This window comes from Phragmites australis, chromosome 8 (assembly GCF_958298935.1).
Source record: "Phragmites australis chromosome 8, lpPhrAust1.1, whole genome shotgun sequence".
In the NCBI taxonomy this organism is placed as follows: Eukaryota; Viridiplantae; Streptophyta; class Magnoliopsida; order Poales; family Poaceae; genus Phragmites; species Phragmites australis.
The window spans coordinates 2,380,432-2,407,840 of NC_084928.1; the positions used below are offsets into that span (position 1 = coordinate 2,380,432).

The following is a 27,409-nucleotide window of genomic DNA, read 5'->3' on the forward strand; positions in this document are numbered from 1 at the left end:
CCTTGCAATAGTTGCAACAAATGCCTTTATTAATCGAACGTAACTTTGAACGGCTCTTTGATTTCCTTCTAACATTGCTAGAAGAGTCACCACCACTAAGACCACGATCTATGAACCTCTCACATGACACAACTAGACCATCACCTTCACCATGACCCTCCATGCGAGACTTCTTGAGCAAATCATTTGACAAAAAGAATATAAGTAGCAACATCCATGGAGATAGAATCAGTACCATAAAGAATCTGGTATCTAATGTTGTCATATGAATATGGGAGTGAACACAAGAACAAGATAGCCAAATATTCCTTGTCCATAGAACTTCCCGTATTTTGATAGTCAAGCATCGTCTTGTTGAACTCATCAATATATTGCTTGATAGGAGGGCCTTCTGGCATACGCATCCTAAACAAGTGCATCATGAGGTAGAAATGACTTGAGAGTGACTTGTACAAATAGAGAGCTTCTAATTTCTTCCAAAGAGCTATAGCACTCTTCTCCTCACAAACTTACCTCAACACATTATCTGCAAGAGTCAAACGGAGCACTGTCGATGCTTTCTTGTCAATCTTCTTCACCTCATCTCTGGAAGTGGATGCCAAATCTAGATCACCTTCTTCTATAGCACTATCTAAGCCCTTGTCAACCAACACATATTGTATTTTTACTTACCATAACCAAAAATTATCATTGCCATCAAACTTGCTCACTTCCAAACTTAATATTTGGAAGCAAGACAACGACTAAACAAGTGCCTTTGATATACCAAGGCTCTTATACCACTTGTGAGCGCAGAGGGGCAGCGAAAGCATGCGCAGAGGGGCAGCAAAAGCATGGCAAATCGGTGAGCTAATATGCCACAAGAATTTCATCGAACACCTTGTGGGTGTGAATAATAACAAAGCCTAAGCTTCAAATTTCTTCACCACAAGCTATCCAATGAATTAACAAGCATATACTTGCAACTATTAACTCACTAGAACATGAATCTCCTTGATCTCAACATCAACATATCAAAGAACACTACCATACCTCATATGTCAATCAACCATACACCATAAACTTGAGAGATGGCACCAATAACAAGCAATATGATGACCAATCAACACATATGACAAGAGAAATACCAAATCCACAGTAGACGCAAGGATTTACGTGGAAAATCCCTTGCGGGGAAAAACCTTGAGCAGCGACGAGCAAGCAATCTACTAGAAGATGAAGTACAAGAAGTGAGAGCCAACAATGGAGGGGAAGCTCCAAATACCCCACGAATCTCACTCTTTTTGTGGTTGGATTTGGTGAATCAAACTCTCTCCCTCAAGTCTCCTAACCCTAGCTCTCTCTCACAAGTGAACTCTCCCTATTACAAATGAGCACACACACCTCTCACGGGAGAATACCCCTTCGAGTTTTGTTCTGGAGTCCGCAGGTTCTAGCGGTCAGACCGCCAGTTTCTTGGTCTGACCGTCAGAGGCATTTCACCTCTGCAACCCGATGGTCTGACCGCCACACTCGCCGGTCAGACTGCCATAAGATTTTCAGCTAGGTCCGAAGCTACTGATGATCTTCAGGAGTCCAACCGCCACATGCACGAGTCAGACCGTCAGAGCTGAAAAACTGAGGCCAAAGTGGAAAGGTGAAAGAGGAGCTGGACAAATCACATTGCCCATGTCAAGTATGAGCTGCTTCTATGAGATAATTTTATTTAAAGAGTAATTTTATGACCTTGGATTACGTCTCGTTTTGAATTGTGAACAACTTGTCGCTCTCTCCATTTTCCTCTACGTGGTTGGGTTCTACTGGATTGCGAATGCAGCCAGATTTTGGTGTATCTAGTTTATTCATGTCAATGTTATCCACTTTTGAAATAAGTCTTCTAGGTGCTGTAGGACTGGGTATCAGATACAGCTGGGTGATTAGCACCAGCTGCCAATTTATTTGATGCTACAATAATAGTGTTGTCTTACTACTATCATAGGCAGCTTGAGCATTCCTCTCTTTGATGGAAGTCTCAAATATTAAAAATGTTGAAATAGAGAGTACAAAATTTTCTTAAGGTCAACGAGTTGATTGGTGATTGACAGTGAGGCTTCAATGATTTTTTAAAAAAGAAAAAATAAATGGAAAAATTAGGCTCTATACAGTTAGCACGTTTGATCCGTGTTGTGAGATAACTACGGACAGCAGATCCTAGTCTGTTTGGGACAAATGATTTTGTCCACTTGTGTCTCGCAGATGGTCAAATACAACGTTTGAATAGTCTCCAACTGATACTTCTGTACCAGAGCATCAAATTGTACATTAGATCTATGGACTCCCAAGTCGTACCAATTCACATGGCTCTTCAAAGAAACTAACGAAAAGAAATGAACCATCTCCATCACGCGCAACTAAATTGGAAGAAGTTTTTCTGAAAGATCAAAATTGGAACAAGTTGTAAGAGGAAACGAACAACATGTTTGAAAAGGGATCATGTGACCTTACCGAAAGAAGAGAAGTAGACCATGAAAAAGCGTCCATGCTCGACACTGCAGTTGTTCGAATTCCGAAGTAATGACAGAAAGAGATGCGCCGCTGCTGAAAGTACGTGGAAGTTTCCAGCCCAATCGGAATTCAGACTTTAGACGAGATACTCACTTTTCGTGTATCACAAGGTTTTCACACAACAATTAGATGGCTCCACGAGTGCATAGGGCTAATTATGTGTCAACATAACCCTATGAAATTGTTAAGGCCTCTGCAATTTCATGACGAAATTTGAGCCGAATTAGCATTCGACTTGCAGTAATGCAAAAGTATTTAAATGGGAATTTTAGGGGGGGGAAATCAGTACTATTGATTTACTTCATGAAACTAACTGGAGAACTTTTTTTAACTTCACAATTAGAACAATTTTCTCTTCACCCCCCCCCCCCCACCCCCAATAATTTCTCTTCAAACTATTAGGAAACTGTCATGTGTGACTACAAGCCTACAACCATGCGACACCACTTGCAAATTGTTCAACAGCAATTCAAGCCCTCCATCAATAGGAAAATGCACCAAAGACTTCCATAATTTCATCATCGAGAATTCTGAACTCGACAATAAGAAATTCGGAACCGGTGATCTTGACCACCGGATGCCACTTGTGCTCAGTTCAATGGAAAAGCTCAACCAATAGGAGAATAATGGTTGGTACATGCTATGTGAGGACTCCCAATACTGTACAGACCACGAAAGTTGACCGAACTATTGAATAAAGTTACTGGCGAATAGGATCTCTCCCTCTTCGACTCTCCAACAGTCTAAAATCCAAAATAGAAGAACAAGAGGCACAATGTATGATAGAGACATCTCTACTTTATTACAATGAATAATTCACATTACAATGGATTAAATCCTCTGGTATATATAGATGAGAAAACCCCCCTCTCTCTACGAGGAAGTAGGAGTAAATAAAGTAACTCATTCAATGTATAGCTAGAACTCCCTGTCCCACTATTTCATTAGGAATTCAACAAGAACAATACAAAAACAAAGGCTGTGTCGTGGCAAGTCACTTGCTTTCAAGCAACCAGATTGAAATCCGAATATTCAGAATTTCCAATTGGTTGCCCAGTTGTTTCACCCAATGACAATGAGTCTCGCATGTGGATTGCCCTGCTATTAGGCACCACTTTGACGGGATCGTTAAAAAGCTCAGCCCCATATATTCTAATTTGTTTGGTAAAAATATATGAAGAATGCATTTTTTTTCGCATACACACCCCTTGAGTCTGACTTCATCTCATAACTATTGCTTATACTCTGAAGTAATTATTATTCAGCACAGCATCTAGTTTAAGAATAGCAAGGCAAAAAACAGACGGAAAAAATCTCTACTCTGAAAATATTGCTATGCTTGCATGGTGTGCAATCAAGAAAGACACAGCCAATCTTCAAGTTGATGCATGGCGCATAAGCATGACATAAGTTGGACGTCAAGTTGATGCTTCCTCCTGATCCCTACTATAATCGATCTGTCCTATACCGATCTAATATGACATAAGCATGACACGTACTTTCAGTCTTTTCATTGTGCTCGTGTGATCGATCTGTCCTATACCGATATAACAACCCTATGTGATCTACTTGTCAAATCTCTTGGTGGCCTAAACCAAATATTTTTGACAATCGCGTAAACATAGGTTACCTCCAACATGATCCCCATGTACGTTTCCTAAAACAATGGCCAGTGGCACTAATTCCAGTATGTCAAACTACCCGTCTGTTGTGTACTGTGCTATACCCTAACCATTTGACTATATGTTGTACCTAACTCTTCCTTCCACTTTAGAGTTCAGACATTCAAGGAAAACGGTGCAGCTTGCACAGTTGCAATTGTTGCATCCTAACATTTATATATTGCTAAATCTAACCATAAATCTGTTTTTTTTTTCTCGAATATGTAGAAGAGATACGTGTTATTTCATTAAAGAGAAAAAAAATAAGGTACAACAATAGAACACCACACCAAAAGAGAAAAGAACAGCAAAACAGAGGCAAAAACGCCTGAAAAAAGAAATTGGACACAAAAGAAAAAAACAAGAAACATAAAAAATTAAGGCCCAGCTAATAAGGCACTGAGATGCATAGCACCAGCCGCACACCAAAGGGTACCCTCACCATCAACCAAATGCACCACTAGACCCACATTAGGAGCTGCATTGTTGAAAACGCAATCGTTATAATGCTTCCATAATTTCCAAGACACAAGGACAATGAGGGAACTAAGCCCTTTTTTATATTGCTTGTCAACCTGTTTGATCACGTGGCACCACCACCTCGAGAAAGTCACCACACCCGGCTGAGGCGCCACAGCTTGCAGTCCGAGCTTCGAAAGGACGGTGAACTAAACTTGTCGGGCAAACACGCAGGAGATCAAAATATGATGGATGGTTTCATAGGCTTGATAACAGATGGGGCGGGAGGCTGGGTCTGGAAGCCCCTGCCTAGCCAACCGGTCCACGGTCCAGCATCTATTTAGGTGGCAAGCCAAAGAAAAAACTTATATAGAAGAGGTGCCAAGTATTCCAGATTTTTTTCCCGGGAGCAAATGTGATGGAGCCGACAAAGAAGGCATTATAAGCAGATTTAGTCCAATAAACACCTAACCTTGATAATCTCCAAATGTGTTTATCGTCCACACCTTGCTGCACATTGATTTCCTCCAAAAGATCCCATAGATGAAGATATTCCACAAGAGCACTGACTGAGAGAGCCCCTTTGATGTCCAACACCCAACGTCGATGAACAAGAGCTTGAGCCACTGTTCTTTTATGCTTCTCATGATTGCTTTATGTACATTTCGAAGAGCTAGATTAGTAGAAGCAGCACAGTCCATTGCTTCATTTTTATGCATAGGTTGGTAGATTCTGCATGCAACTAACCAAAACACATGGCCTCAAAGTGTAAAATACAAAAAGATACCTAGTGAAGTCAACGAATATATACATACACAAAGGCACAAGGCAAGCTATAGTCAACTGTAAGGATGAACATGAATTCAATGGAACTTGGAACATGTACCGTACAAATACAAATAGTTCTCCAAGTCTAAAGGTCAAAACACCTTACTAATTGTAACAGCTCATCGACATTTGTTTACCTCTTAACCAGAAACACTATAACTTGAGTTGACTTCTGATCCATGAATCCAGATCAGAAACAGGGGAGCAACAGAGCATTGGAATAAGGGATAAGGATAAATGCATGTATATCTATCACACTGCTCATTTTGTAACTTCAACAGGTGTTAGGATAAACACCCGTTGGGTGGATGGCTGGGCGGCGTTGGCTGCTAATGGAAGGATTAGACTATAGATTGAAGATACTTAGAATATTGGAGGAGACTTAGATTAATTCTTCTCTTGCTTGCTTGATTCTTTAATCACAGCTGGTGTCGTGTATATATATAGCCGATAACCCAGCGGCCTACAAAGTCCTAATTTAAATCCAACTCTAACTTATCTCTAACTGTTATTTGATTTAAACTAACATATTTTTAATCTTATCTCTAACTGAATCTGATTCAAACTAACAAACCAATATAACTAATCTGATCTCTGCGCATAACAGGACTCAAATTATGAGAGTTAACAAGTTATTTTACTTTCTTCCAAGTCAAACAAATGTACGCATGTGACACTGAGAAAGATCAAAGACTGATTTTAAAGAAAATGTTCCATTAGTTGATAAGTTAAATTAATAAATACCATCATAAGTTAAACAGCTAAACAGATGACAAAGCAAACTTGAAGAGAACTAACATGAAGTTACTGTTTAGTTGAAACTGGACTGGTTTTAAAAATTATGGTTCTGCAAGCTCTGAGCTTAACTGCATCACACTACCTAACATAAGGATGTAAAGCCAGGCCAGTTTGTACACAGATTCAAAGAGAAACCTTAAACGGCACTGCACACAGTAACTGATTACCTCAGCTGTATGCTGAGAAGTTCAAAGTGCCAACGCCAGCTATGGAGTGACACATATCTAATTTTATCTAGTGATCTATATGCGCTAGCTATGAAGGTCCAAAATGGAAAAGCAAACAAAGATTAATAAAAAGCACTGAGAGCAATTCCTTAAGGATTTAAGTATAAATTGCACTGAATTGTAGGAGGGTAAGTATCTACCACTTCTGAAGGCAATAAACACGGTTACTATTGGAAGACTAGAACCATGCAAGCATGCAAGGAAAATAGGTTATAGAAAATGGAGATTTCAAATTATTGTGATCTAAAAAGAATCAAATCCATGGACTCAGCCTCTAAAAGAGCACCAATGGTGTCATCAGAAGAGGCAGTCAGAATCTCAAAGACCACCCCAGCTGAATCCACACGTTATTCTAGAAAAATGGTACAGCTAACTTTGGATCACAGCACTGCATCATGTTCTTAATTTCTATAAAAGTTAGTTATGATTAAGGTCAATGGTCTTGCATTTGATTAATGTGTCGCCTTGTTGATTTCCCAAAGACAACCATACAAGTGGACCATTGATGCACCTGAGGCAGGGGAAACCTTGGATCTAAGGAGATATATAGTCGTAATCCAAGCTTTGCAGGTAGCTCAGTCCTTGATGATAGATCTAGATAGCAACAAATCATTACTTTTATTGAACAAGGAATTTTTTCGGTTAGATGCATCATAGATTGTATATCTTTTTATTAATATCAGTTCTAATTATTCTAACTAATATCCCCTTGTTTTGTGGCAGAAGCTGCTATATACTTGGTCACTTTGTTGTGACCTGCATGTTCTGAGCATATACATACATCAAAGGCTTTTAAACAAGTGTAAGATTTCTGCATTTTTCCTAATATAGGTTCCACTTTTTTTTGGACCAAATGGTAAACCCACTACTGTACTACTAATACTATTTTTAATCAAATGATACATATTGAATCACAAGTCAATGACATGTGATTCAGAGCTTGGAGAAATATCGCTAGATATCAGCATTACAAAACTTAATTGCATGTTCAATGGCTGTTCATATATGCATCCAAAGCAATTGGTTCAATTTAGAAGCTAATATCACCGTATCATATCATGCAGGTAAATACAGCTCGTGGAATTAGTTGGACTTTTCTCTAAGATAAATGTTGATCGACTTCTGAGAAAGACGCATGTGGTCCACTAGTCTCACCGCATGTGGTCCTCTAGTCTCACCGAATAGTGATACAGATAAAAGACTACGTATGTGGTCCTCTACTCTCATCAAATGCCAATACAGACAAGTAGTCAGTGAAGAACTCAAGCATGAGAAATTAATTTTGACTGAATTTCGTGAAACAAAATTTCGACTATCTCTCTGTGATCTAGTTTCATCTAAACCAATGGTTTTCCGATTGGACTCCAAAAAATCGCATGCTTATTAGTCACTTCAGCTGTTTTCATAAATTCAACACGAGCTATCCATAGCTTTCAGCTCCACAACGGTAAACGCATAAGCTCCTTTCATGGGTACTATCCTATGGATACCAGTTGCCTATAGCCATCCGATTGTTCTAGTGTCCTATGTTGAAGCTTTGAAATCAAGTTCTGACGTGAGGACAGTTTTATAATAGTCGGCTGACGCGATGACTCGTGGAAGCTTCATACGGACATTAACTGTGGACCCGCTCATCCAGCCGGACGTACGCAATTTGGATGCACATCTTAATTGGCTTCTCAACAACAGCAACATGTTGCTCACGTTGAAGTCCACATAAATCTCAGTCGCCTGTGCCTTTTTTTTTCTCCGTCTCCAATTCATGGAAGAATGCGGCGATATTTGACATATTGGATGTTGACCGCATAACATAGGTAAGCATTGGGTCACGACTTCTTTTATACCAAAGTCCAAATAGGAGAGGAAGAGGCCATGGCCTGCCTTTATAAGCCATAAGACTGGTGCAGGAACAAAGAGATCTGAAAAGAAAGAACTCAAGATAGAGAGAAGCTAGGGAAGAAGAGAAGACGGATTGTGCTCCTCAAAAGTTAGCTAGCTTCTATCAAAGAGGAGAGATGATCAAGGGGGAGAAGCAGCTTGGTAACCGTGAAGAGCAGTTGAAAGACGAGGTTTGGAATTTTTCTCCTTTTGTTCTGTGGTTTGAAGCTTTGAAGAGTTTGCTTGTGTATTTCAGTATTTGATTAAGTACGATCAGGACTTAGGTGAGTATTCTCTCTCGGCTTGTTGTTCTTGATCTGTGAAAAGGGAGGTCCTTCAGAAATGCAGTATATATATGCATGATTGGAACTAGCTAGGACTAGAGATGCATGTTTAGAGACAAAATATGATGTCCAAATCAACCAGGTGTCCATCTTATTACGAAATATTAGGAACCACCAGTTCTGGTGCATGTATGTAACACAGACAAAACATGTGGATAAACTATGAATTGGAACGGTTCGTGTTCCATTCATAGCTGGTCCCCAAGATACTTTTGTGGTGTTTTTCATTGATCTTACAAATGCAATCTTCCATGTTATTATTGCAGATCAAAGATGATGATCAGATGCCGGATGGCAACTTTTTCAAGTACTTCAACAAATCAAGCAGAAAAAAAGAGGTATATAACTATTGATACATGCATATTCAATAATTTATTAACCACGGAAAATTCATAGCTGACCACAGGAGGATAAAATCAGTACTTTTCCCTTTTACTTCAGAAGAAATAGCACAATTAAGCTTGAAGTCTAAGTTCCTTACCCTGAAATTTCCTAACCAGAATTTCACGATAAGAGAAGACAACCTAGTTTCATTAGCTCCGTGTAATTTTACTTTTTCTCATCTACTGCGGTATTTTGATCAGCCTTTTTTTCCCCTAGGTGTGTTCACCAAGCACAAGGGAAAGATCTCAAATGGACTCAGCATCAGAGCAAACCTCATTAAATCTGAAGGCTCAGAACAAGGTCAGGATGCATTATAATTATATCAATAGTCTTTCTAGGTTTACACCAAGACAACTATCCGTTATCATATGTGATTTGCTTCAGAAATGACTACTGGATCTGACAGTTGTGTTTTGACGGCTTCAGGTTCAGGAGGACAAACTCGCATCCACAAGGGCTGAGATGGGTGAGGTAAGAGAAGAGAACGAGAGGCTAAAAAAGATGCTATCACGCATTGTAGAGGACTACCGATCTCTTCAAATGCACTTCCATGACGTTCTTCAACAAGGACAAGTCAAGAAGCTTGCAGACCCTACGATCGCATTGACCACCAACATCGAGGAGCCTGGATTCGTCTCACTGAGCCTCGGCACGAGCACAAGCATGCACAAGAAGGAAGAGAAGAGTAGTATTGCCGAAGGCAGAGGGAGAGAAGACTTCATGAATATTAAAGAAGGAGGCCTCTCTCTTAGATTATCAGACTGCAAAGTTGGTGCAACTAACAGTGTGAAGATACAGCCCGATGTGCTGACCTTGAGTCCTGAAGGCAGCTCGAAGGATGCCAAGGACGACGCAGTTCAGACAACAGAGCAGTGGCCGCCCAGCAAAACGCTGAAGAACTTGAGCGTTGGCGTGGAAGCTGAGGAAGACATAGGTCCACTGCCTCAGGCCAAGAAGGCTAGGGTGTCCGTAAGGGCAAGGTGTGATGCGCCAACGGTGCGTAGACACATACATTCTCAGAGAAATATAATGCTTACTTGTTATGTAGGGGTAGCTAGAAACACATGGTGATGAGATGAACTGAACAAGATGCAAACATGCTTTCTATTGTTGCGCAGATGAATGACGGATGCCAATGGAGGAAGTACGGGCAGAAGATAGCCAAGGGGAACCCGTGTCCCCGCGCCTACTATCGGTGCACCGTTGCAGCAGGATGCCCCGTCAGGAAGCAGGTACATTAAGCATATGATCTATATCAAACAATATTGCTCATCTCCGAAGCTAGACATTTTTCATTCCAAAATACAATGCTGTATATTTTTTCTAACAAGGAAAATCCAAGTTCTGAATCCAGGTCTCCTTTTACAATGCTACTTTATTTAAGATGAACTCATGAACACAATATACTCGCAAGAGATTGACTTGGGGTGGGTACTGAATCTAAGTCTCCAATTAAACAAAGGCATCATTATACAATTGCTACAGAACATGGGTTTGAAGTCAATGGATGACCCAAATTATGCTCAGTTTGAACCATCATTGCTTGCGGTTTACGAGGAATTAAAATTGCAAGTGATTGGTTGACATGGACCAGTTAACTAACAAATGATGATGCCTAATTACGAGGTCTCTAATTCCCAATTAAATGGATCCAATGTCCACCCAAGCCTCTGTTTAGTCGATGGAATCTGCCAATTGGCAGTCGACATGCTAAATTGAGGGTTAGGTCTTACGAACTCATCTACAAGCATGACCGGAACCACCAAATGCAACGAATTAAATCACGCATATAAACTCACGAATCAAGCAATCAATTAGTATCGCCTAGCACGGATCAAAATTTTGAAGTCCGGGAAAACGAGAAATTGGAGATCGGAGACTCGGAGCCTTACCCGATCGCGGGGGAGACGCTGTGAGGGCGAGGCGGCGGCGGCGGGGACAGCTAGGGAGCGCGACGCGGGACTTGCGGCGCTGCCTGCTGAGCACCGCCGCCCTCTTCTCGCCGTCGCCGCCGGACGCTCTCGCGGGGTCGATGCCGCGAGGGCGTGCCCGGAGGCAGAGAGGAGCGGAGGAGGGGTGCGCCGGCGGGGGTTCGTCCGCGGCCTCGCCGATTCGGGCTTCTGGTTCGCGCGCTTGCTCGGGGGGTTTTGGTGGAATTTTTTATTTTTATATTTTAATTTTTCAAATTTAGTAATATTTTACGGCTGTTTGAAGAAATAGCAATTATAAGCGTTTATCGCCTGTTGGAATGTTCGCTCTTCTCACGAACGATATACGTCTATTTAAGCTAATTTTTCAAATAGACACTTAAAATTGCTAAAATTTGAAAATTTAAAATATAAAATAAAAAAACGTTTTTGATGTTGATCCCTCCCATTCGGAATTTGAAGGGAACTTGGGCCTTGGAAAGTTAGTGCTCAAAAAGGGCTGGACTGAGTCACATCCTCCTCAACCCTGAGGGGCAGGGTTACGGGCCCATAGGTAGTGACCATTTCTATTTCTAAGTTGCCAATGTAGGATGTGTAAGGTTAGGTGCACACACGCGTGCTATTTAGTTGGACCCAGGTTTACAAAACAATTAGGCACCTAAAAATCGGGACTAGCGATTTTTTTATATTCGTGAAAACAAAAAAATTCGATCAAAATATGGTGATAATTCAGATAAATTCACTCGATCAAATTTGTAAATTGGAGACAAAAATTAATCGAATTGAGTCAGCAAAAACTGGTAGAATTAAAAAAAACCGAGAAAATTCTCCGATTTACCGACTGAATTTTCCGCATTTTGAATGAAGTTGTTGAAAGCTAGTCGAATTTCCCAATTTATCGAGCGTATTTCTCGAATTTGAGTGAAGTTAAAAAAAATCCAAAAAATAACTCAACCTTGAAAAATCAATAGCTAATTCATATGAGCTTAAAAATAAAGTGAAACAAATTTTGTTTATTTTCTTGTAACATGACTTACATGATAAAAGTATATATACTTATAAAAAAATAAATATTTTCTGTGAGAAAATGTATTTACTAAACCTAGTTAAATGCATAGTTAATTCTTTGCTAATCCAAAAATCATGAAATTAATTTTTTAGTCTTCTTACATGATCATATGTCTATTAAAAATACATGAACTCATGAAATGGTTATTTTAACATGCAAAATTAGTGAAAATGGGTTGCAACTAGATTAATTCATAACTAACCCATCACATCTCCTAAATTAGTGAAACCACTTTTATTAGTGTAACTATACTATGCTTTATGTAGGAAAAATAATGGTAGGTATGAAAATTTTAATTACAGTATTGTCTCTTAACATATTCACTGTATACTTGTGAACTTTGTAAATATCATGAAGAAATTAATAAAACTCTAAATGAAGTGAAACAAAATTTAAAGATCCTCTTAAGATACGCCTAAAAAATATGTTTACATGTTAAGCTTTTCCTTAACGTGACAGGCCAAATCATCCCGTTCATACGACTTATTTCAACATTTTTCTTTTTTTAATTTTCTCTCCATGAAATATGATACAAATGATATTATTTTTGATTTTTTTTTTTTGCAAAAGGTCTTAGAATTTTCTCTAGTATTTCTAGAAGTTTTTGTTATTTTTTGTGTTTTTTTAGTTTTTTTAATTCAAATTCAAAAATATGTCGAATTCAGAATGCGGTGCAGATCTATTCTCTTTATGTGTAAGAGACGCATATGCATATATTCGTATGTCCTTGTTGCACCCTTAAAAAAGATGGCATTATTTCGCATTTAGCAATTGTCCGATACTTGTATAATTTCATTTTCCGTAACAATAAGGACACGCATGCACATATACTGCACACATTAGAAGGATACTGGTAGAAAAACTGTACTTACTATTTTTATAAAATCACTTGAAATTTCCATCTCGGAGATCGTGATTTAGCTGTTGGATCGCTGTTCATTGTATTATACTCACTCTACTAAAATATAGGTATTTGAAATAGGAGTAATCGATTTTTTAGACCACTGTTATTTATACTTTATTGATGTTTGAATTTTTGCCATGACTATTAGTTTCATATTAACATTATACTTTTTTAATTGACAAATATACTAGAAAGTAATCCTAATTGGATTTTTTTAAGGCCAGACGTATCTAAAACATGTAGTACTACTGAAGAGTACAGAACGGCTTAACACGACTGAACTTTTAATTTCATCTTGAGAAATTCCACGACATGACACTGATTAAGTGTGTGTTCTACAATACACCACTGGCTGTGATGTGACTGAGACTGCATGTCGTCGGTGCGGCATTAGTGACATGTTTGTATATAAATAGTAGCATATGTATGGTAATGGAACTAGCTAAGTAATAGTGGCATATGCATGGAAATGGAACTAGTTAAGTACTTAGACTTGCAACAAAAATATAAATATTAATGTATAGAGATATGGATACGTGATAGGAGCGCCGCTGAATGAATACTTTGTGAAGAGCGATGGTGTAATTTGATTTTAGATAGGATAAAAAAAGAAGATTATAATTTCTTTTTTAATTTTTTATTTATTTTCATGAGTAAAATATATATTATATCCATAGTTGGTACTTAGACGATAGAAAAAGTAAGTAAATTATTTAAATTTTATAAATTTTTATTAAATAAGATGAGAGTAAGGTAAGAACTGAAACGAGAACAACTTCGTATTTTATATATAGTATAGATTACTTTCATCTTCTAGCCACTGCTGCATGCCTTGATTTTGGGATCATTAAGCATCCGTGTCCTTACCATGCACATTTGCAGGTGCAGAGATGCGCGGACGACATGTCGATCCTGATCACCACCTACGAGGGCACGCACAACCACCCGCTCTCCGCCTCCGCCACCGCCATGGCCTCCACAACCTCCGCCGCGGTGTCCATGCTCACGTCGGGCTCCTCCACCTCCCTCGGTTTCCCCACCGCCCCGCCGGCCGCCTCCGCAACCGACCTCAGATTCGGCTTCCCGGCAGCGCCCGACGCCCCCAAGCCGTTTTGCCTCCCCGCCGGCGCCGCGTCCATCACCTCCACCCTGTCCTACCCGACCATCACACTCGACCTCACCTCGCCAGCAGCGGCCACTTCGCAGGCCTTCTCCCTGAGCAACAGGTTCTCCTCGAGCTTCGGCCACGGCACTAGGTACCCTCCCACGAGCTTCTCCTTCTCCAGCTCCGGGTCGAGCGCGCTGTCCAGCGCTGCATGGCCGGCCAGTGGTGCTGGGTACTTGAGCTATGGGTCACCAGCTGCGTCGTCGTACGACGTCGGCAAGCTCAGCTCTTCCGAAGCTGCACTGGGCAGCATCAATGGAAGGCAACAAGGCGGAGAAGGCCCGGTGCTCTACCACAACCAGCAGCAGAAGCTCACCGACACGATAGCGAAGGCGATCACGTCGGACCCGGGCTTCCACACGGCGCTGGCGGCCGCCATCACGTCGTACGTCGGCACGCAGGGCGGTGGGTCATCGGCGGGAGGTGAGGGCAGCCAGCTGCAGGGGCTCAGGTGGCGGCAACATCTCGGCCTGGGGCTGTCGCCGTCAAGCACGAGCGCGGCATGCTCGTCAGTACTTCTGGAACAGCCGCCGCCGACGTCGGCGGTGGCGGCTCAGAGCTCGAGTGCGCGGACGTTCTTGCAGCCGTCGCTGGGGCTGTCAGGCTCTCACAGTGCTTCTACGTCTCCTGTGGAGAACAGGGAGCACATTAGCTAAATATTCTGAATATGTCTAGTTCATTCAAAAGTTATTGGAATTTGGTCATTTCATCATTTGGTGTAGATATCCTGACTCACTGTAGGATATTAGGATAAAGAAATTGTTTGATTCACAGTACACATGTAAAACAGAGAAATGAGTTTCAGTTTTTCAATCCATTCCTTTTTTCCAGTAAGCAAAAAGTGAGCTCAGATTATGATACATGAACACAAGTGACTAAAAGTCAAGAAATAATTGTAGTTACATTTCAACTCTCCACAACTTCCAGAAAAAAGATCTATCTACTGAAATTTTTTATACAATTATGTAAATAAGAATTGCACGGTGTAGGATCCTCGGACGATTTAAGGAATCTACGGTATGTTATCTGTACACAGTTGCTCAGGGAGTTGCAGACTAGCAACATCGCAGCACTGATGCACCAAAACCATCTTCTTGCATAACACAAGAATAAGCCATCAAGATTCAAGATGATTATCAATGGCATCAAATGTGACGAAGATTTGCTGTGATTTTTCACTTGGAGATGACCCTCATAAACTGGCTCACAGAACTAAACACGCCCTTGACATTATTGAGCAACGATGGTGCCCCTTCAGATTGCTCATCGACACCTCCAAATATCCTCTGCAAATTAGAATGGTGTCAATTTTTTTTAAAATGTAGTTTTTATGGACCGTACCAACTTTATTGATAAAGTACAGCAGCATATGTAATCAAGCAATTTTCCTACCAACAGCAAATATATGGTCTATTTTTAAAAAAAGAATTGATGTTCTCCAGCTTGTATTGAATGCCAGTAGTTTGGCTTCTTAATGTGCGTACAGTCACAAAAATGTTGTTTAGACTATTGGGTGCTTGCAGTTTCTATAGCAGTCGAATAATTTGACTCACTTTTTCAACAGTGCACAGATTCAATTCAGTATAATTACTTAAATAGGTAGTGATCAAATATAGAAAACAACAACAAATAAAATATTAGTTAGTTACAGTGCCTTACCTCAATATCTGTTGCATCAGGGCGACTTGTGAGTTCTCTGGCAAGCAAATACCGGTTTGGTCTTTTTGGATCATCATAAAACACTTTCCAGTTTCTGTAACATAAATAAAAGAAACATAGACCTTAGCTTATCCTTTCGACGAAAATTTATTTGGATCATGTATGAATGGAAAAGACAAGTATCTACATACCCAGGATAGCATCTAAAGATTGCACCGGTCGGCAACGGCCTCATTGAGTAAACAGTGGTAAAAGTACTGCAAAGTGAGTCATGGATGTTAGCAAAAGAAAAAGACAAACCAATATATAAGAAGAAAACATGCCCTAATTCAATTAGACCTGCAGTTGACAACAAAAATTATACATGTTGAATTGATAAGAGTTAAGGTAGGTTGCCCAACCCCATGGTTTTTTATCTTCCTAACACAGAATCGCTTACTCGATTCATTGAACATTTCTAGAAAAAAATTGACCGAATTAACCAAATGGTTTACAGGTACAACTACATGTTTAGAACATAGCAGTATAATTCACAAAAGATGTGTCTCTGTCCACACCCTGGTCTCTGTAAGCAATAGTCATTTATGATTTGTGAAGCAGAGATAGTTTTACACATTGACAGGCAGCAGTACACAGATGTTCCTCACAGAAAAACAGTGTACAGATGTTTCCACTGACTTACCTTAAGAAATTTCTGCGTAGATTCCGAACATTAAAGCCTACTCCAACATCTCCACTAACAAGACGTGGGTTCCACATGACAAGAGGTCTTATCTTCATTAAATTAAAATTCGACACTACATCAGGATATAATATTGAATGGAATATATACACAAATAATAAAACAGAGAAATATAAGGAAGGCTGCTGCTCAAAATATACAATCTTAAATTTATGGCTTGATGCGAATATGGATGGATGTGATTAGGCATGAAAATCTGTATGGGCTCTTTCATGTGATGACTATACATGTAGGTATGTATACTAATCTGCTGGTGCAAGCACATTTAGATCCTGCATATATACATACATGGACTAATACTCTATGTAGTTCATGTAAATCTTATTCTACCAACTTTGCTTGGAACACTAAATGAAATTCCTTTTTTTTTATATAAGTAATGCAAGTTTGTCTGCATTTTGCAATCTGATCAGGTATAAGTTACATACAGGATCGTCAGAAAGTTTAGATGCGATGCGTTCAACAGATTCCAGCATCTGATGATCAGGGATAATCATAACAGCAACTTCATCCTCAGCATCAACTGGCTTCCGGTCGCTTAAGCTGCAATTCGAGTAAAAAAATAGATTGAAGCTGCAATCTGAGTACTATTCAAGAACCAGACAATTCTTGATAGTGAGAAAATTAGCTGTGCTTTGTTTCGAAAGAGAAAAACGACTGTGCTTCTGTATTGATACTGATAGAATGTCACATGAATTCAGGAATTCATGAGATATAACATGTTACATCAATTCGATATGCAACCATCACTTTCTGTCTTTCTCTGAGCGGACTACAGAAAGTGAAGTAGTACCTAGAGCACTTGAACTGTGCATCTTTCCATTGATACTTCAGAAGGGCAGCTGCTCCAGCATCGGGGAAAATGGCCGTAACTTTCTGTAAACATCAAGTTGCATCAGCAAAGAGCAAATACATAAAGCGCAAGCCACAAATTTCCGACTGCCAAAGTAGTAATCCTATGTATCAATCAGGGCCAGGTAGGAGCTAGAGCGATGCAATCGTAATTTGTAAGTGGGCGACAAAGAGAACACAAGCCATGTCTACTGCTAAACGACCTTGTATCCAAACCTGGCCTGTCTCTTGTACAAGTGTGTCCAGGAATATTCTCGACAGTGCCCAGAGCTCAGCCTGTGCTCCTTCCTCGTTGAGGAATTCCAACTGAGGGATCAGCAGCTCTGCCTGCAGTCGTGATACAACCAAGCACAAATGCTCAAGAATTGTATGATAGAGATGCATGGTCAGCACAAAATGAGTACTGCAACCACTATTTTTACAGCACATAAGAATAAGATTGAATCGAATTATTGAAGCAATACATATATGAGCAATAGGAATCATACGATGGCTCGCAAGCCTCCGGAGTTGACGAAATCCGCGCTCGCCTTCCCCGACTGCCGAATCGCGCCCTCCAAGTCCGACGGCAAGCAGCTGAACCACACAGCACAAACGAACGCAACACGCGGCCGCCTCAGCACGCGACGAACTTTCGTGTGCCTACGCACGAGTTGAGGATCGTAGCAGAGAGCCTGACCTGTCGTCCTCCTCCGCCTGCTGCGCTGCTCCGTCGCCCGCCGTCGCCACTTCCGCTTCCTCGGCCTCCGCGGGGGCGTCGGAGGCGTCGAACTTGCCGAACTTGGCCGTGCACGGAGCCGGCGCGCGGCGAAGCCGCAGCCCCGCTGGCGCCGCGAGGGGCAGGGCCAGATGCGGGGGCGGGAGGCGGCGGGGGAGCGGTAGGGAGGCAGGGCGAGCGCGCTGGGACGAGAGGAGCGGCGCCGTGGTCGCCATTGCTTCCTCGTGCAGCGCAGGGGAGACGTGGTCGAGAGCAGCGGCTACTCTCCAGGCTCCAGCTGCTTTGGATAACGGCAGCTTCGCACGAATTTTTTTAGGCTTTTTCAAGATTTGTGCCATTATAATGTTGCGGTTTAGATCTATCACTGCACTTCACTTAATTGGAATGCTGTCATTACAAATCGATTAACTTTGCAAACATGCCCTTTTGGCCTTTTGTACATCTGATGCACCTTTTAATAGCTTTGTATTTCCATATGGACGGTTTTGCCCTCAAATCGATTCATTCATGTGCCTGACTTGTGTCCACTCATCCTCTTTCTCTATCTCCCCTGTCTAACATTCCTTGCTCTGTCTCCCACGGCGATCGCACAATCCACCTCCCCACGGCCCTGTCGTTGCTAGTCATTGGCGATGTCCATGTGACCAGCGTCTGCAACCGCCACGGCGCATGCCTTGTGGAGAGCCCCCAAGTGCAATGCGATGGTAGGATCCTATCCCGCGCCCCCCGCCACTATAGAGGAGCTTCGAGAAGATGCGGTCCGGTGATTCCCTTGATGCTAGTGTGACGTGTTCTCTGGAGGAGGAGCTCGGCGAGATTGTTGCACGGGCAGTAGCTAGCTTCATTGATTTCTTCTTCATTGCACTCTGATTTTTAGTTCTGATCAAGAAAGGGAGATGTTGTCTGCTGATACTCTTATTATGTGAATGTGTTCTAATGTTGTTATTACATAGCTTTAGGGGCTAGGCATTGACACAACAAGCAAGAAGGGAGATTTGGAGCTTTACCAGTGCCGTTTTATACTGATGTTGTTGCTGTCCTTGATCACAGAGGGAGAAAACAATCAAGGGTACCCAACAATCAAAGATCAGGCAGAGCCCAGCTTCTATTAGTATTTTTTGATCAAGAGTATACTGAAGCAGTACCAGTTTCTATTAGTGTTTGCCAATTCATATACTCGGATAAGCTAGTAGTTCCTGGATAGATTTAGGTGTGTGTTGTATGTACTCATAGATGAATTCTGAACAATATGTCATTTGTATGTCACTTTGTATTCATAGTTGCATTCTGGACAACATGTATTGTTTTATGTACTCGGAGATGCATTTGTTCATCCTGTATAACTTGCCATCTGATGCTTTCAACCTATATGTCTTGTTGTCTGCACTTGACATCTGATGCTTTCAACCTGTATAATAGCATGTGTGTACTAGCCACCTGATGCTTATCAACTCACAAATATACTTACATATAACTTGTATTCTTGATCACAAACTCAGTATAATAGTTATCAGCTCACATCATAGACAAGTATCAGGAAGCATCAAATAAGTTTACCAGGAAGCATCACAGATAAATCTTATATAACTTCACCACTTGACCACATAAAAGTTCACTAGGTCATACATAACACACATATAAGTTCAATATGTGTTCATCACATAAGTTCATAACTTGACCACATGCCAAGATAATACTAGGACACAACTTAACAACTTGACCACATATAAGTTCATCACAGAAGGTTCATCAGGACATGCATAATACACATATACGTTCACATGCCAAGATAATATGCTAGACTCCTAACAACTCTAGGAGGTAGAGCACTAGAGCCAGCTTGTTCCTTCTTCTGAGGTGTCTTCTTCTTTTTAGGAGTCTTCTTCTTCTTGGGTGTCTTTCTCTTCTTGCTTGAGGAAGTGCCTTCTCCTTGTCTCTTCCTACAAACAACTTTGTCACTAAGTGGTTCTGCATTGTACATGCACATATATGTGGACAAACAAATATAACAATACCTCTTTTAAGGTGTTCCTCTAGTACCATTTGCAAGTGCATCTTCACCTTCTTCAGTACCATCTGCAAGTGCATCATCTGCTTCAATCAGCTTGCATGTCTTCTCAAAATGCCCAAGACATTTGCATATTTTGCATCTCATCCTTCTTCTCCCTGGTTCAAGTACACCCCTTATCCTCTGAACTCTAGGCCTCAAAAGGGTCAACCCCTGTGACAGCACTAGCTTTTGCAGTCTCAGAAGGTTCTACAGCTGCCTCATTGGGTTCTAGAGGTTGCGAAGGTGGTACATGAATATCAAAGTGCTCATCATTGACTTCAACATACTCCTCCTCATTGTCAAGAATATCAGGCTGTGAATCATCTGCCTCTTTGGTTGTAGATTCATTAGAATCTGCTACTTTAGATGCAGATGGTCCCTTCTTTGTCTTGGTTTGTGTTTGTGTGTGAACTAAAATTTTGAGATAAAGGATCCACATTTGGAATGGACTGAGCATGCTGACTAGGAGTTAGAGGGCATGACTGACTAAGCGGTTCTTCAGGTGGCACAACACACACAGATTGCAACAAGTTGCGCTCATATTCATTAGATATAGCTCTCTCATACACTCCTACAACAAGATCCACACACATCTCTGATTTGTACATGTCAAACAACCCTAAAATTTGAGTTTCATCTACTAATCTGGCATCCTCACCCAACAACTTATCATGGAACCATATTGTAGTAGTCTGGTTCATTCCCCATTTCAACTCGGTTAAAAGACTTTCCATCAACGACTCTAGAGAAAATGATTCTACATCCACAACCCATTTAATAGCCTTGCCCTTTATATAACATTTCCTACCATCTGCATCTGTGGTGAGAAATCCTTCGACCTTAATGTGTAGCGTGAAAAAATTCCTAGCCACAAAGTGGATTAAACCTCGTCAATCCTACCAGAATATGAATATCCAACTACTGGAATCCTACTGGGATCCAGAAGGGGGAGAAGGGTACCTCAATCCGGAATCGCTGACCTCCTCCATTGATGCGCAACCTCATCACGAGGATATAGCGACGGGCTATGGCTCCAAGATGACTTGCTTCGCGGGGGTCACCTTGCCGAGTTGACGTTGCCTCCATCTCTGGTGAAGAGCTCATCTGTCGTTCAGCCGCCTCCCAGTCGCCTCTGTCGCCGTCCACTCGCCTCTGCGCCACTAGGGTTAGGGTGTTTCATCGAACAGGGAGAAGTGGTCAGGTCATACCAAACAGGCAGGTTGCTTAGGCGCTTGAATGAATCCTCTTGAGGGCAAAATCATCCATACGGAAATACAAAGCGATTAAAAGGTGCATCAGACGTACAAAATGGCATGTTTGCAAAGCTAATTGATCTGTAATGATAGCATTCCAATTAAGTGAAGTGCAGTGGCATATCTCTAAATCGCAACGTTTATAATGACATAAATCTGAAAACCCTTTTTAAAATAATATTATTTTATTAAAAATTACAAAAATATTATCCAAAATTAGATAATTGCACAAATATGTACATGTCGGCACACAGAGTCCCTACAGGCCTATAATAATACTCTGGCTGCCGATTTGGCTCCCGTGCCTTTTGTCTTCGACACATCAACACGCGCGATAGTGTGAGTCAAGCAACGGCGATGAGGCGATGCACGAGCAGCGGCAACAAGTAGGGGCAGCAGAAGGGAAGCATGTGGCAGTGCGGCGTCGAGGCTCGGTGCATTGGCAACGGGCGGCATGTTAGCAACTGTGGGCGACGACAAGCGGCACGTCAGCGGTAATTTTTTTTTTGTTGTAAAAATTAGGATTAGAGAAATTTAGGTTGAAAAGTAGGAATATTAGAGACATAGAGGCTTAGAATAGAAAATAGTTGTATAAAAATTAGGTAGAAACATAGGGACGTAAAGTAGAGGAAGAAATTTAGAGATATAGGAATAATAACATAGAAATTAGAGAAGAAATTTAGAATAAATAGAATTTTTGTAGTAGAATAGTTGCAAGCTGCGAGGAACGGTGACATCTTAAGAGAGGAGGGTGAATTAGGATACTTAAAAACTATTCGGTTCCATAAACTTTACAAGATAAACCTATCTCAATTTCTATCTAAATATACTCTATGTTTATTTAGTGTGTCTACTGTACCACTTAAGAGGATTACAACCTACTCTAGCAAGGTAAATTATAAGTATGTAAATGCGGAAACGTAAATAAGGATAGAGAGACAAACTCGGCACAAGGGATTTTTATCCTGTGGTATCGATGGTATAAATGTCCCCTCTAGTCCACGTTGGAGCTTCACAAAAGATATACTACCGGTTGGCACCCGGTCACGATTATTGAGCCACCAAGTCACAAAGACAATGTCTCAACCCGGATGAGCCATCAAACCACCAAGGCAAAGCATCACCACAAATCTATTTTCCGCTCTCTTACCGTCGTGATCACTTTGGAGCTTGAGTCACTAAGCCAAGGGTTTCCGTGTCCCTATACACATGTCTTGTTGCCGCTCCACACCAAGTCGAATGGTCAACAAGCTTGAACTACTAAGGCACAAGATGTCGACGAGTCATCAAGACTCCAAGGCACCGACGTACCACTTGGTACAAGTTAGGATCACTCCTTGATCCCTTTTTTTAAGCTGCAACACCTAGCTACAACTCTCTCTAGGCCTATAAGCACTAAACACTCTCTAATCTTGTGCTTAATTACCTTGGATAATCATTTTGTGCATTTTGGTGGCTTGGATGTCTTCTCAAGTGTCTATGAAGTTTTTTGGACTCTAGCAGCATGCCACCCCTTCAAATGACTGAGTGGAGAGATATTTATAGCCTCAAACCCGACAACTAGCCGTTTTCCCAACGGCTCAAAAAAGCTATTAATACCAGATGATCCGGTGAAAATAATAGTACTAACACCGGATCATCCGGTGAGAACAACCTCAGAAACTAGCCGTTGGACTTTCACTCATAGCCTCTGTGAACATCGGACACTCCGATGTGCCTTCAAATCCATTACCGGACCTTTCGGTGAGTTATTTTGAGCCATCTGAGCCTCTGCAGCCTCTCTGTGTAAAATACTCTGGTGCATTAGTCCAATGTTCATTCTATTCACATCGGACCATCTGATGAGTTAAACTTTCTCTTCTTTTCCTTGGAAATGCTCCGGTGTAACTATCTCTGTGATCATCGGACTATCCGATAAGTTGATTTTTATTCTTGAGCAATTGCAGTCGTATTTGCAAGAAATGCTCCGGTGCTATACTCCGATGTGCACAAATCAAGCACCGGACCTTCCGGTGGGTTGATCTTTAGTCTTCTGCACTTGTATTCTTCTCTGCAAGAAATGCTCCGGTGTTACCCTGTGCAGATCACCGTACTATATGGTGAGGTTCTCAGTCTTCTCCCCATTTGTCAAAAATACTCCAGTTAGTTCAACACATAGAGCACCGGACTATCCGGTGAGGCTATCTGCCTCTATGCACAATGCTCCGATAAGTGCAAACTCCTATGCACTAGACATTTCGGTGAGGTCAATTCTTCTGAGACTTCTCCAATTCAATCAAACTTTATCCCGACTGCAGTAGCTTCTTGATGTATTTGCACACATAAGACCTACTAACATATATTCTTGATAAACATATCAGTCCCAATGACTATATTGTCATTAATCACTAAAATCACAATCATGATCTAATAAGACTATTTTCGCTACACAAGCGCTTACAAGAGGAACAACAGAAGGAGGAGGCACATGAGGTAGATAGGGAGCGGAAGCACAAGACGGCACGTCGGGCTCGTGAAGTTGGACCCGAGACGGTGAGGAAGGGAAAATACACCGCTACACCTAGTAGAGTGTCGGTAGTAATCGGCTAGTTTCAATTTTTTAAGGCATGTTAGGTTTAGAATCGTTACTTGTCTAGGTTAGTTTTGTAATTGTACTGTACATGCTAATATCGTTATTACAATCTGAATACGACTTCTTCAAATTCCCTAAGGTATGTTAAGTTCATCATCAGTACATAGCTGATAGTATGAAAATTGTACCGAACATACTATTGTTGTTTGAGTCGGTGTCTGGCCCACCGGTGCTTCACGCAATTTAACATTTCAATATTTATGAGTGTATTCCATTGCAATTTACCATCCTATTAAATAATTGTTCCTTCCAAAAAAAACAACACAAAACAACTAAAAAACCATATATGTCAACGCGCAGGTTGCTAATAGACCTGTCGACATATCACATGCAAATAGATCTATCAGCTAACGACCTCTACCAACATACCTATCCACATATACCTAAGGCCTGTCGACACACAAAATGCCGACCCTTTCGATCTCATTTGCATGCCAATAGGCACCAGGACCCACTACCACCTAGAGTGCCGATAGATCCCCACATTCCGAGTGCCGACATATATCTATTTATGCAATTATCTAATTTTGGATTATATTTTTACAATTTTCTAATAAAATAATATTATTTAAATAAATGCCCTTCTCACTGGCAACGGGATTCCATCCACGTACGCCGTCCGATGGGAATTTAACGCGTCCGATTGATTGCCACACCATCGAAATCTGGGGGTAATGGTAACTAATCTTTGAATCCTATTGAGCAGTTACAAGCTTACAGCAGTAAAAAGTCCCACTGGATACTGGATACAGGCAGACTTGTACTAGCACAAATCGAGACACCCTTCAGTATGCATCTGTGGTATATCCATCAGACTCGTTTTACCAACAGCAGCAAAGCTATATGGCATGTTACATATGATCCCATTTTTGACACAACTATTTCTCCACTTCTTCAGTTGTTGCAGGCAGTTGCCGTGCTCTCAGTTTCTTTCCCGGTCGCAAAAGATTTGCCACACCCACAGGTTTTTGTTGCATTTGGATTCTGGAAGGTGAAGCCACCGCCAATGAGCGCTTCGCTGTAGTCCAGCTCCATTCCGAACATGAAGAGGAGGCTTTTTGGATCACAGACTGCAGAAGCGCAAAACAATCCTTAGAGATCTGTTGAATCAAATGATATATACAGTTGGTCCGTTCAGGACATAGAGAACCACAATCAGTTCTAAGACAGAACTTTGAAAGATTAGCTTCTCCTTATACTGTAGCAAGTATTCAAAAGAAGACAAAGTCCCTACAGCCACTCTGAAACTGCAGGCAGGATATCCTCATGACTAGTTATCACTTATCAAGCTTTTCAATTAAGCATTTCCTTTAGCTTCATCAATTTTACTATAGAAGTACATGTCCAACAATCCAACTTAATATCATTAATAACTTTGCCAGGCTGCCAGCACCATGCTACTTCAGACAACAACCCTCAAAAAACATTGAAAAAGCTGGTATTTTGAAGTCTAATTGTAGAAACAGTTGTCAACCCTAAATCCTAACATAAATAATGCATAGTTGAGGATGAAGAAGTTACCTATTGCAAAACCATCATATTCTATAACTGAATCATCAGGGCTGGCATTTGCACGATTTTCAAACTCCATGATGTAGGACATGCCTGAGCATCCACCCTGTCTCACTCCAATTCTTAGGCAGAGATCCTCATTCCGCTCAGCCCTCATTTTATTAAGATGTTTCAAGGCTTTCTCAGTCAATGAAATAGCCGGAGCAATGATACCAGATGTTGCTGCTGCTGCTGCTGCTGCTGCAAAATATAATCAATAAATTACTCATTGAGCGTTAAATGAAACTTGTGTGAAATTCTGTCTATTATATGGTGTTTGTATACAGCACTTAATATCCATAAAACTGCACCATGTCATAACATTTAATATTGATAGTTCCCCTTAACATCCATTCTCTTGCGAATATGGGAAAGATGAACCTAAGACTGATGTGGACTGGCTTACTAAAGTCCACTTCTTGTAGCTTCGAATCATGTTCATCGGCAACAAAAAATGCTTATGGAAGTGACTGATGTTGGTTCAAAGGAATAGGTATTAAAGGTCAGTTCAACCTACAAGGCTACAACTTCCCAATCATGTACAGCGGAAAAAAGAAATGCTTACAGAAGTGACAGTTGCGACTGACCTAATCAATATAATAAGCTAGTTGCAAATTGTCCAGGCTATGAGTGGCCTAGCAACATTGTATTTGTAAATTACACATAGATTTAGAAAGAGAATATAATATGCTAGAGGCAAATCACCTTTAAGGAAAAGGAATTGTGCCAAAAAGCCTAACCACCTACAATTGGACCTATACAACGTAATGATCAAATGTATAAGTAATCACATCTATTATCAATATAAGTTTTATTCTGGTAAGAAGGTTTATCCAATACTTCCAAAACAGAGTGTCTACCATGGTCCTGTGGATTAAATTTATTATTTTTTGGGACTATGGCTGAATACAGGTTCAAACTTTGAGTACATGTTCCTTCTTTCTCTGATAACAGAGGCCAGACGTAGGCACGGCTTAAAACCTCCTTAATTAAAGATCTACTATTTGGTTGGGGACGGTCAAGTGATAATCCTAGGAATTGCCTCCAACTAAATCGCCACGCACAGAACGGAGTAGGCAACAAAATACTAAATTAGTAACTCAAAAGGCATTATAGGCTGCAACATATGTGCATAATAGGAATTCTGTGGAAGGTCTCGAATGCTTATATTGTCAGTTATCCCATTAATGAATCGTTCGATAATCTCCCAGGCTACCAAGCATCCCTATCCACAGCTACAATAGTTTCCAACTTCTTGAAGCCATGCATCTAGATAACGAGGTGTGCCGCATCAACATCGGTTCTTATACTACCGTTCAATATCTCTCACAGTACGGATCAATCCAATCGAAGCTCATTTCATAGGTCTCCACAGCACAAATTCCGCTATCCCAGCATCAACAAACCCATATCTTTTACTTAAAAAAATAGCTCCACTGTCTCCGATTACATGAGGCAAAGAAATAGCATCTGAGCTGACCACGGACCTGGAGGTGCGGAGCCGCGGAGGGAGACGGTCATGCGGCCGCGTAGGAACCGGATCGAGGAGTAGGCAGAGGAGGAGACGGCGAGGTGGGGGCGCGCGGTGCCGGCGGGGCGGCCGAGGAGAAGGCGGGACGACGTGCCGGACGCGAGCGCCATGGTTTTGGGGGGAGGAGGGGGGGGGGGGGGGTTCGACGAAAGGGAGGAGCCGGGAGAGAGACGAGAGCAGCGCAGCAAAGGGAAGAAAAGATCTGTGGCTAGCGGGCCGCCCGGATTCTTGG

At 41.2% G+C, this 27,409-nt stretch overlaps 3 protein-coding genes across 7 annotated transcripts; 1 reads left to right on the plus strand and 2 right to left on the minus strand.

Annotated features, from left to right (window-relative positions):
- The first annotated feature begins 8,213 nt into the window (after positions 1 to 8,213).
- LOC133926232 (WRKY transcription factor 72A-like) lies at positions 8,214 to 15,004 on the plus strand. Of its 2 annotated transcripts, XM_062372047.1 has the most exons (7): positions 8,214 to 8,331; positions 8,425 to 8,586; positions 9,006 to 9,077; positions 9,340 to 9,423; positions 9,550 to 10,119; positions 10,242 to 10,355; positions 13,907 to 15,004. In XM_062372047.1, the coding sequence occupies exons 2-7, from the start codon at positions 8,533 to 8,535 to the stop codon at positions 14,843 to 14,845; spliced, it is 1,833 nt and encodes a 610-aa protein (XP_062228031.1). In that variant the 5' UTR covers positions 8,214 to 8,331; positions 8,425 to 8,532; the 3' UTR covers positions 14,846 to 15,004. The 2 variants fall into 2 exon arrangements, with proteins under 2 accessions (XP_062228031.1, XP_062228030.1); XM_062372046.1 differs by lacking the exon at positions 8,214 to 8,331 and having other exon boundaries at positions 8,368 to 8,586.
- LOC133926233 (uncharacterized) lies at positions 14,985 to 18,453 on the minus strand. The gene is made up of 9 exons (XM_062372048.1): positions 18,122 to 18,453; positions 17,931 to 18,018; positions 17,659 to 17,769; positions 17,384 to 17,466; positions 17,019 to 17,133; positions 16,531 to 16,622; positions 16,040 to 16,105; positions 15,849 to 15,942; positions 14,985 to 15,475 (listed from the first exon to the last, which is right to left on the minus strand). The coding sequence occupies exons 1-9, from the start codon at positions 18,373 to 18,375 to the stop codon at positions 15,365 to 15,367; spliced, it is 1,014 nt and encodes a 337-aa protein (XP_062228032.1). The 5' UTR covers positions 18,376 to 18,453; the 3' UTR covers positions 14,985 to 15,364.
- A 6,314-nt stretch (positions 18,454 to 24,767) lies between these two features.
- LOC133926234 (uncharacterized) lies at positions 24,768 to 27,391 on the minus strand. 4 transcript variants are annotated; one of them, XM_062372053.1, is made up of 3 exons: positions 27,134 to 27,391; positions 25,617 to 25,838; positions 24,768 to 25,165 (listed from the first exon to the last, which is right to left on the minus strand). In XM_062372053.1, the coding sequence occupies exons 1-3, from the start codon at positions 27,285 to 27,287 to the stop codon at positions 24,990 to 24,992; spliced, it is 552 nt and encodes a 183-aa protein (XP_062228037.1). In that variant the 5' UTR covers positions 27,288 to 27,391; the 3' UTR covers positions 24,768 to 24,989. The 4 variants fall into 4 exon arrangements, with proteins under 4 accessions (XP_062228037.1, XP_062228036.1, XP_062228035.1 ...); XM_062372052.1 differs by having other exon boundaries at positions 25,617 to 25,841; positions 27,134 to 27,390; XM_062372051.1 differs by having other exon boundaries at positions 25,617 to 25,844; positions 27,134 to 27,390.
- Positions 27,392 to 27,409: the final 18 nt, after the last annotated feature.

Coding starts and splice junctions, on each gene's coding strand:
- LOC133926232 (XM_062372047.1), top strand. CDS start 8,533: ATGATCAAGGGGGAGAAGCAGCTTGGTAACCGTGAAGAGCAGTTGAAA. Junction 9,078..9,339: donor AATCAAGCAGAAAAAAAGAG/GTATATAACTAT, acceptor TTTTTCCCCTAG/GTGTGTTCACCAAGCACAAG. Junction 10,120..10,241: donor CAAGGTGTGATGCGCCAACG/GTGCGTAGACAC, acceptor ATTGTTGCGCAG/ATGAATGACGGATGCCAATG.
- LOC133926233 (XM_062372048.1), bottom strand. CDS start 18,375: ATGGCGACCACGGCGCCGCTCCTCTCGTCCCAGCGCGCTCGCCCTGCC. Junction 16,106..16,530: donor CTACGCAGAAATTTCTTAAG/GTAAGTCAGTGG, acceptor CTCACTTTGCAG/TACTTTTACCACTGTTTACT. Junction 15,943..16,039: donor ATCTTTAGATGCTATCCTGG/GTATGTAGATAC, acceptor TTTATGTTACAG/AAACTGGAAAGTGTTTTATG.
- LOC133926234 (XM_062372050.1), bottom strand. CDS start 27,287: ATGGCGCTCGCGTCCGGCACGTCGTCCCGCCTTCTCCTCGGCCGCCCC. Junction 25,848..27,133: donor CCGCGGCTCCGCACCTCCAG/GTCCGTGGTCAG, acceptor TATATTTTGCAG/CAGCAGCAGCAGCAGCAGCA. Junction 25,166..25,616: donor ATATGATGGTTTTGCAATAG/GTAACTTCTTCA, acceptor GCGCTTCTGCAG/TCTGTGATCCAAAAAGCCTC.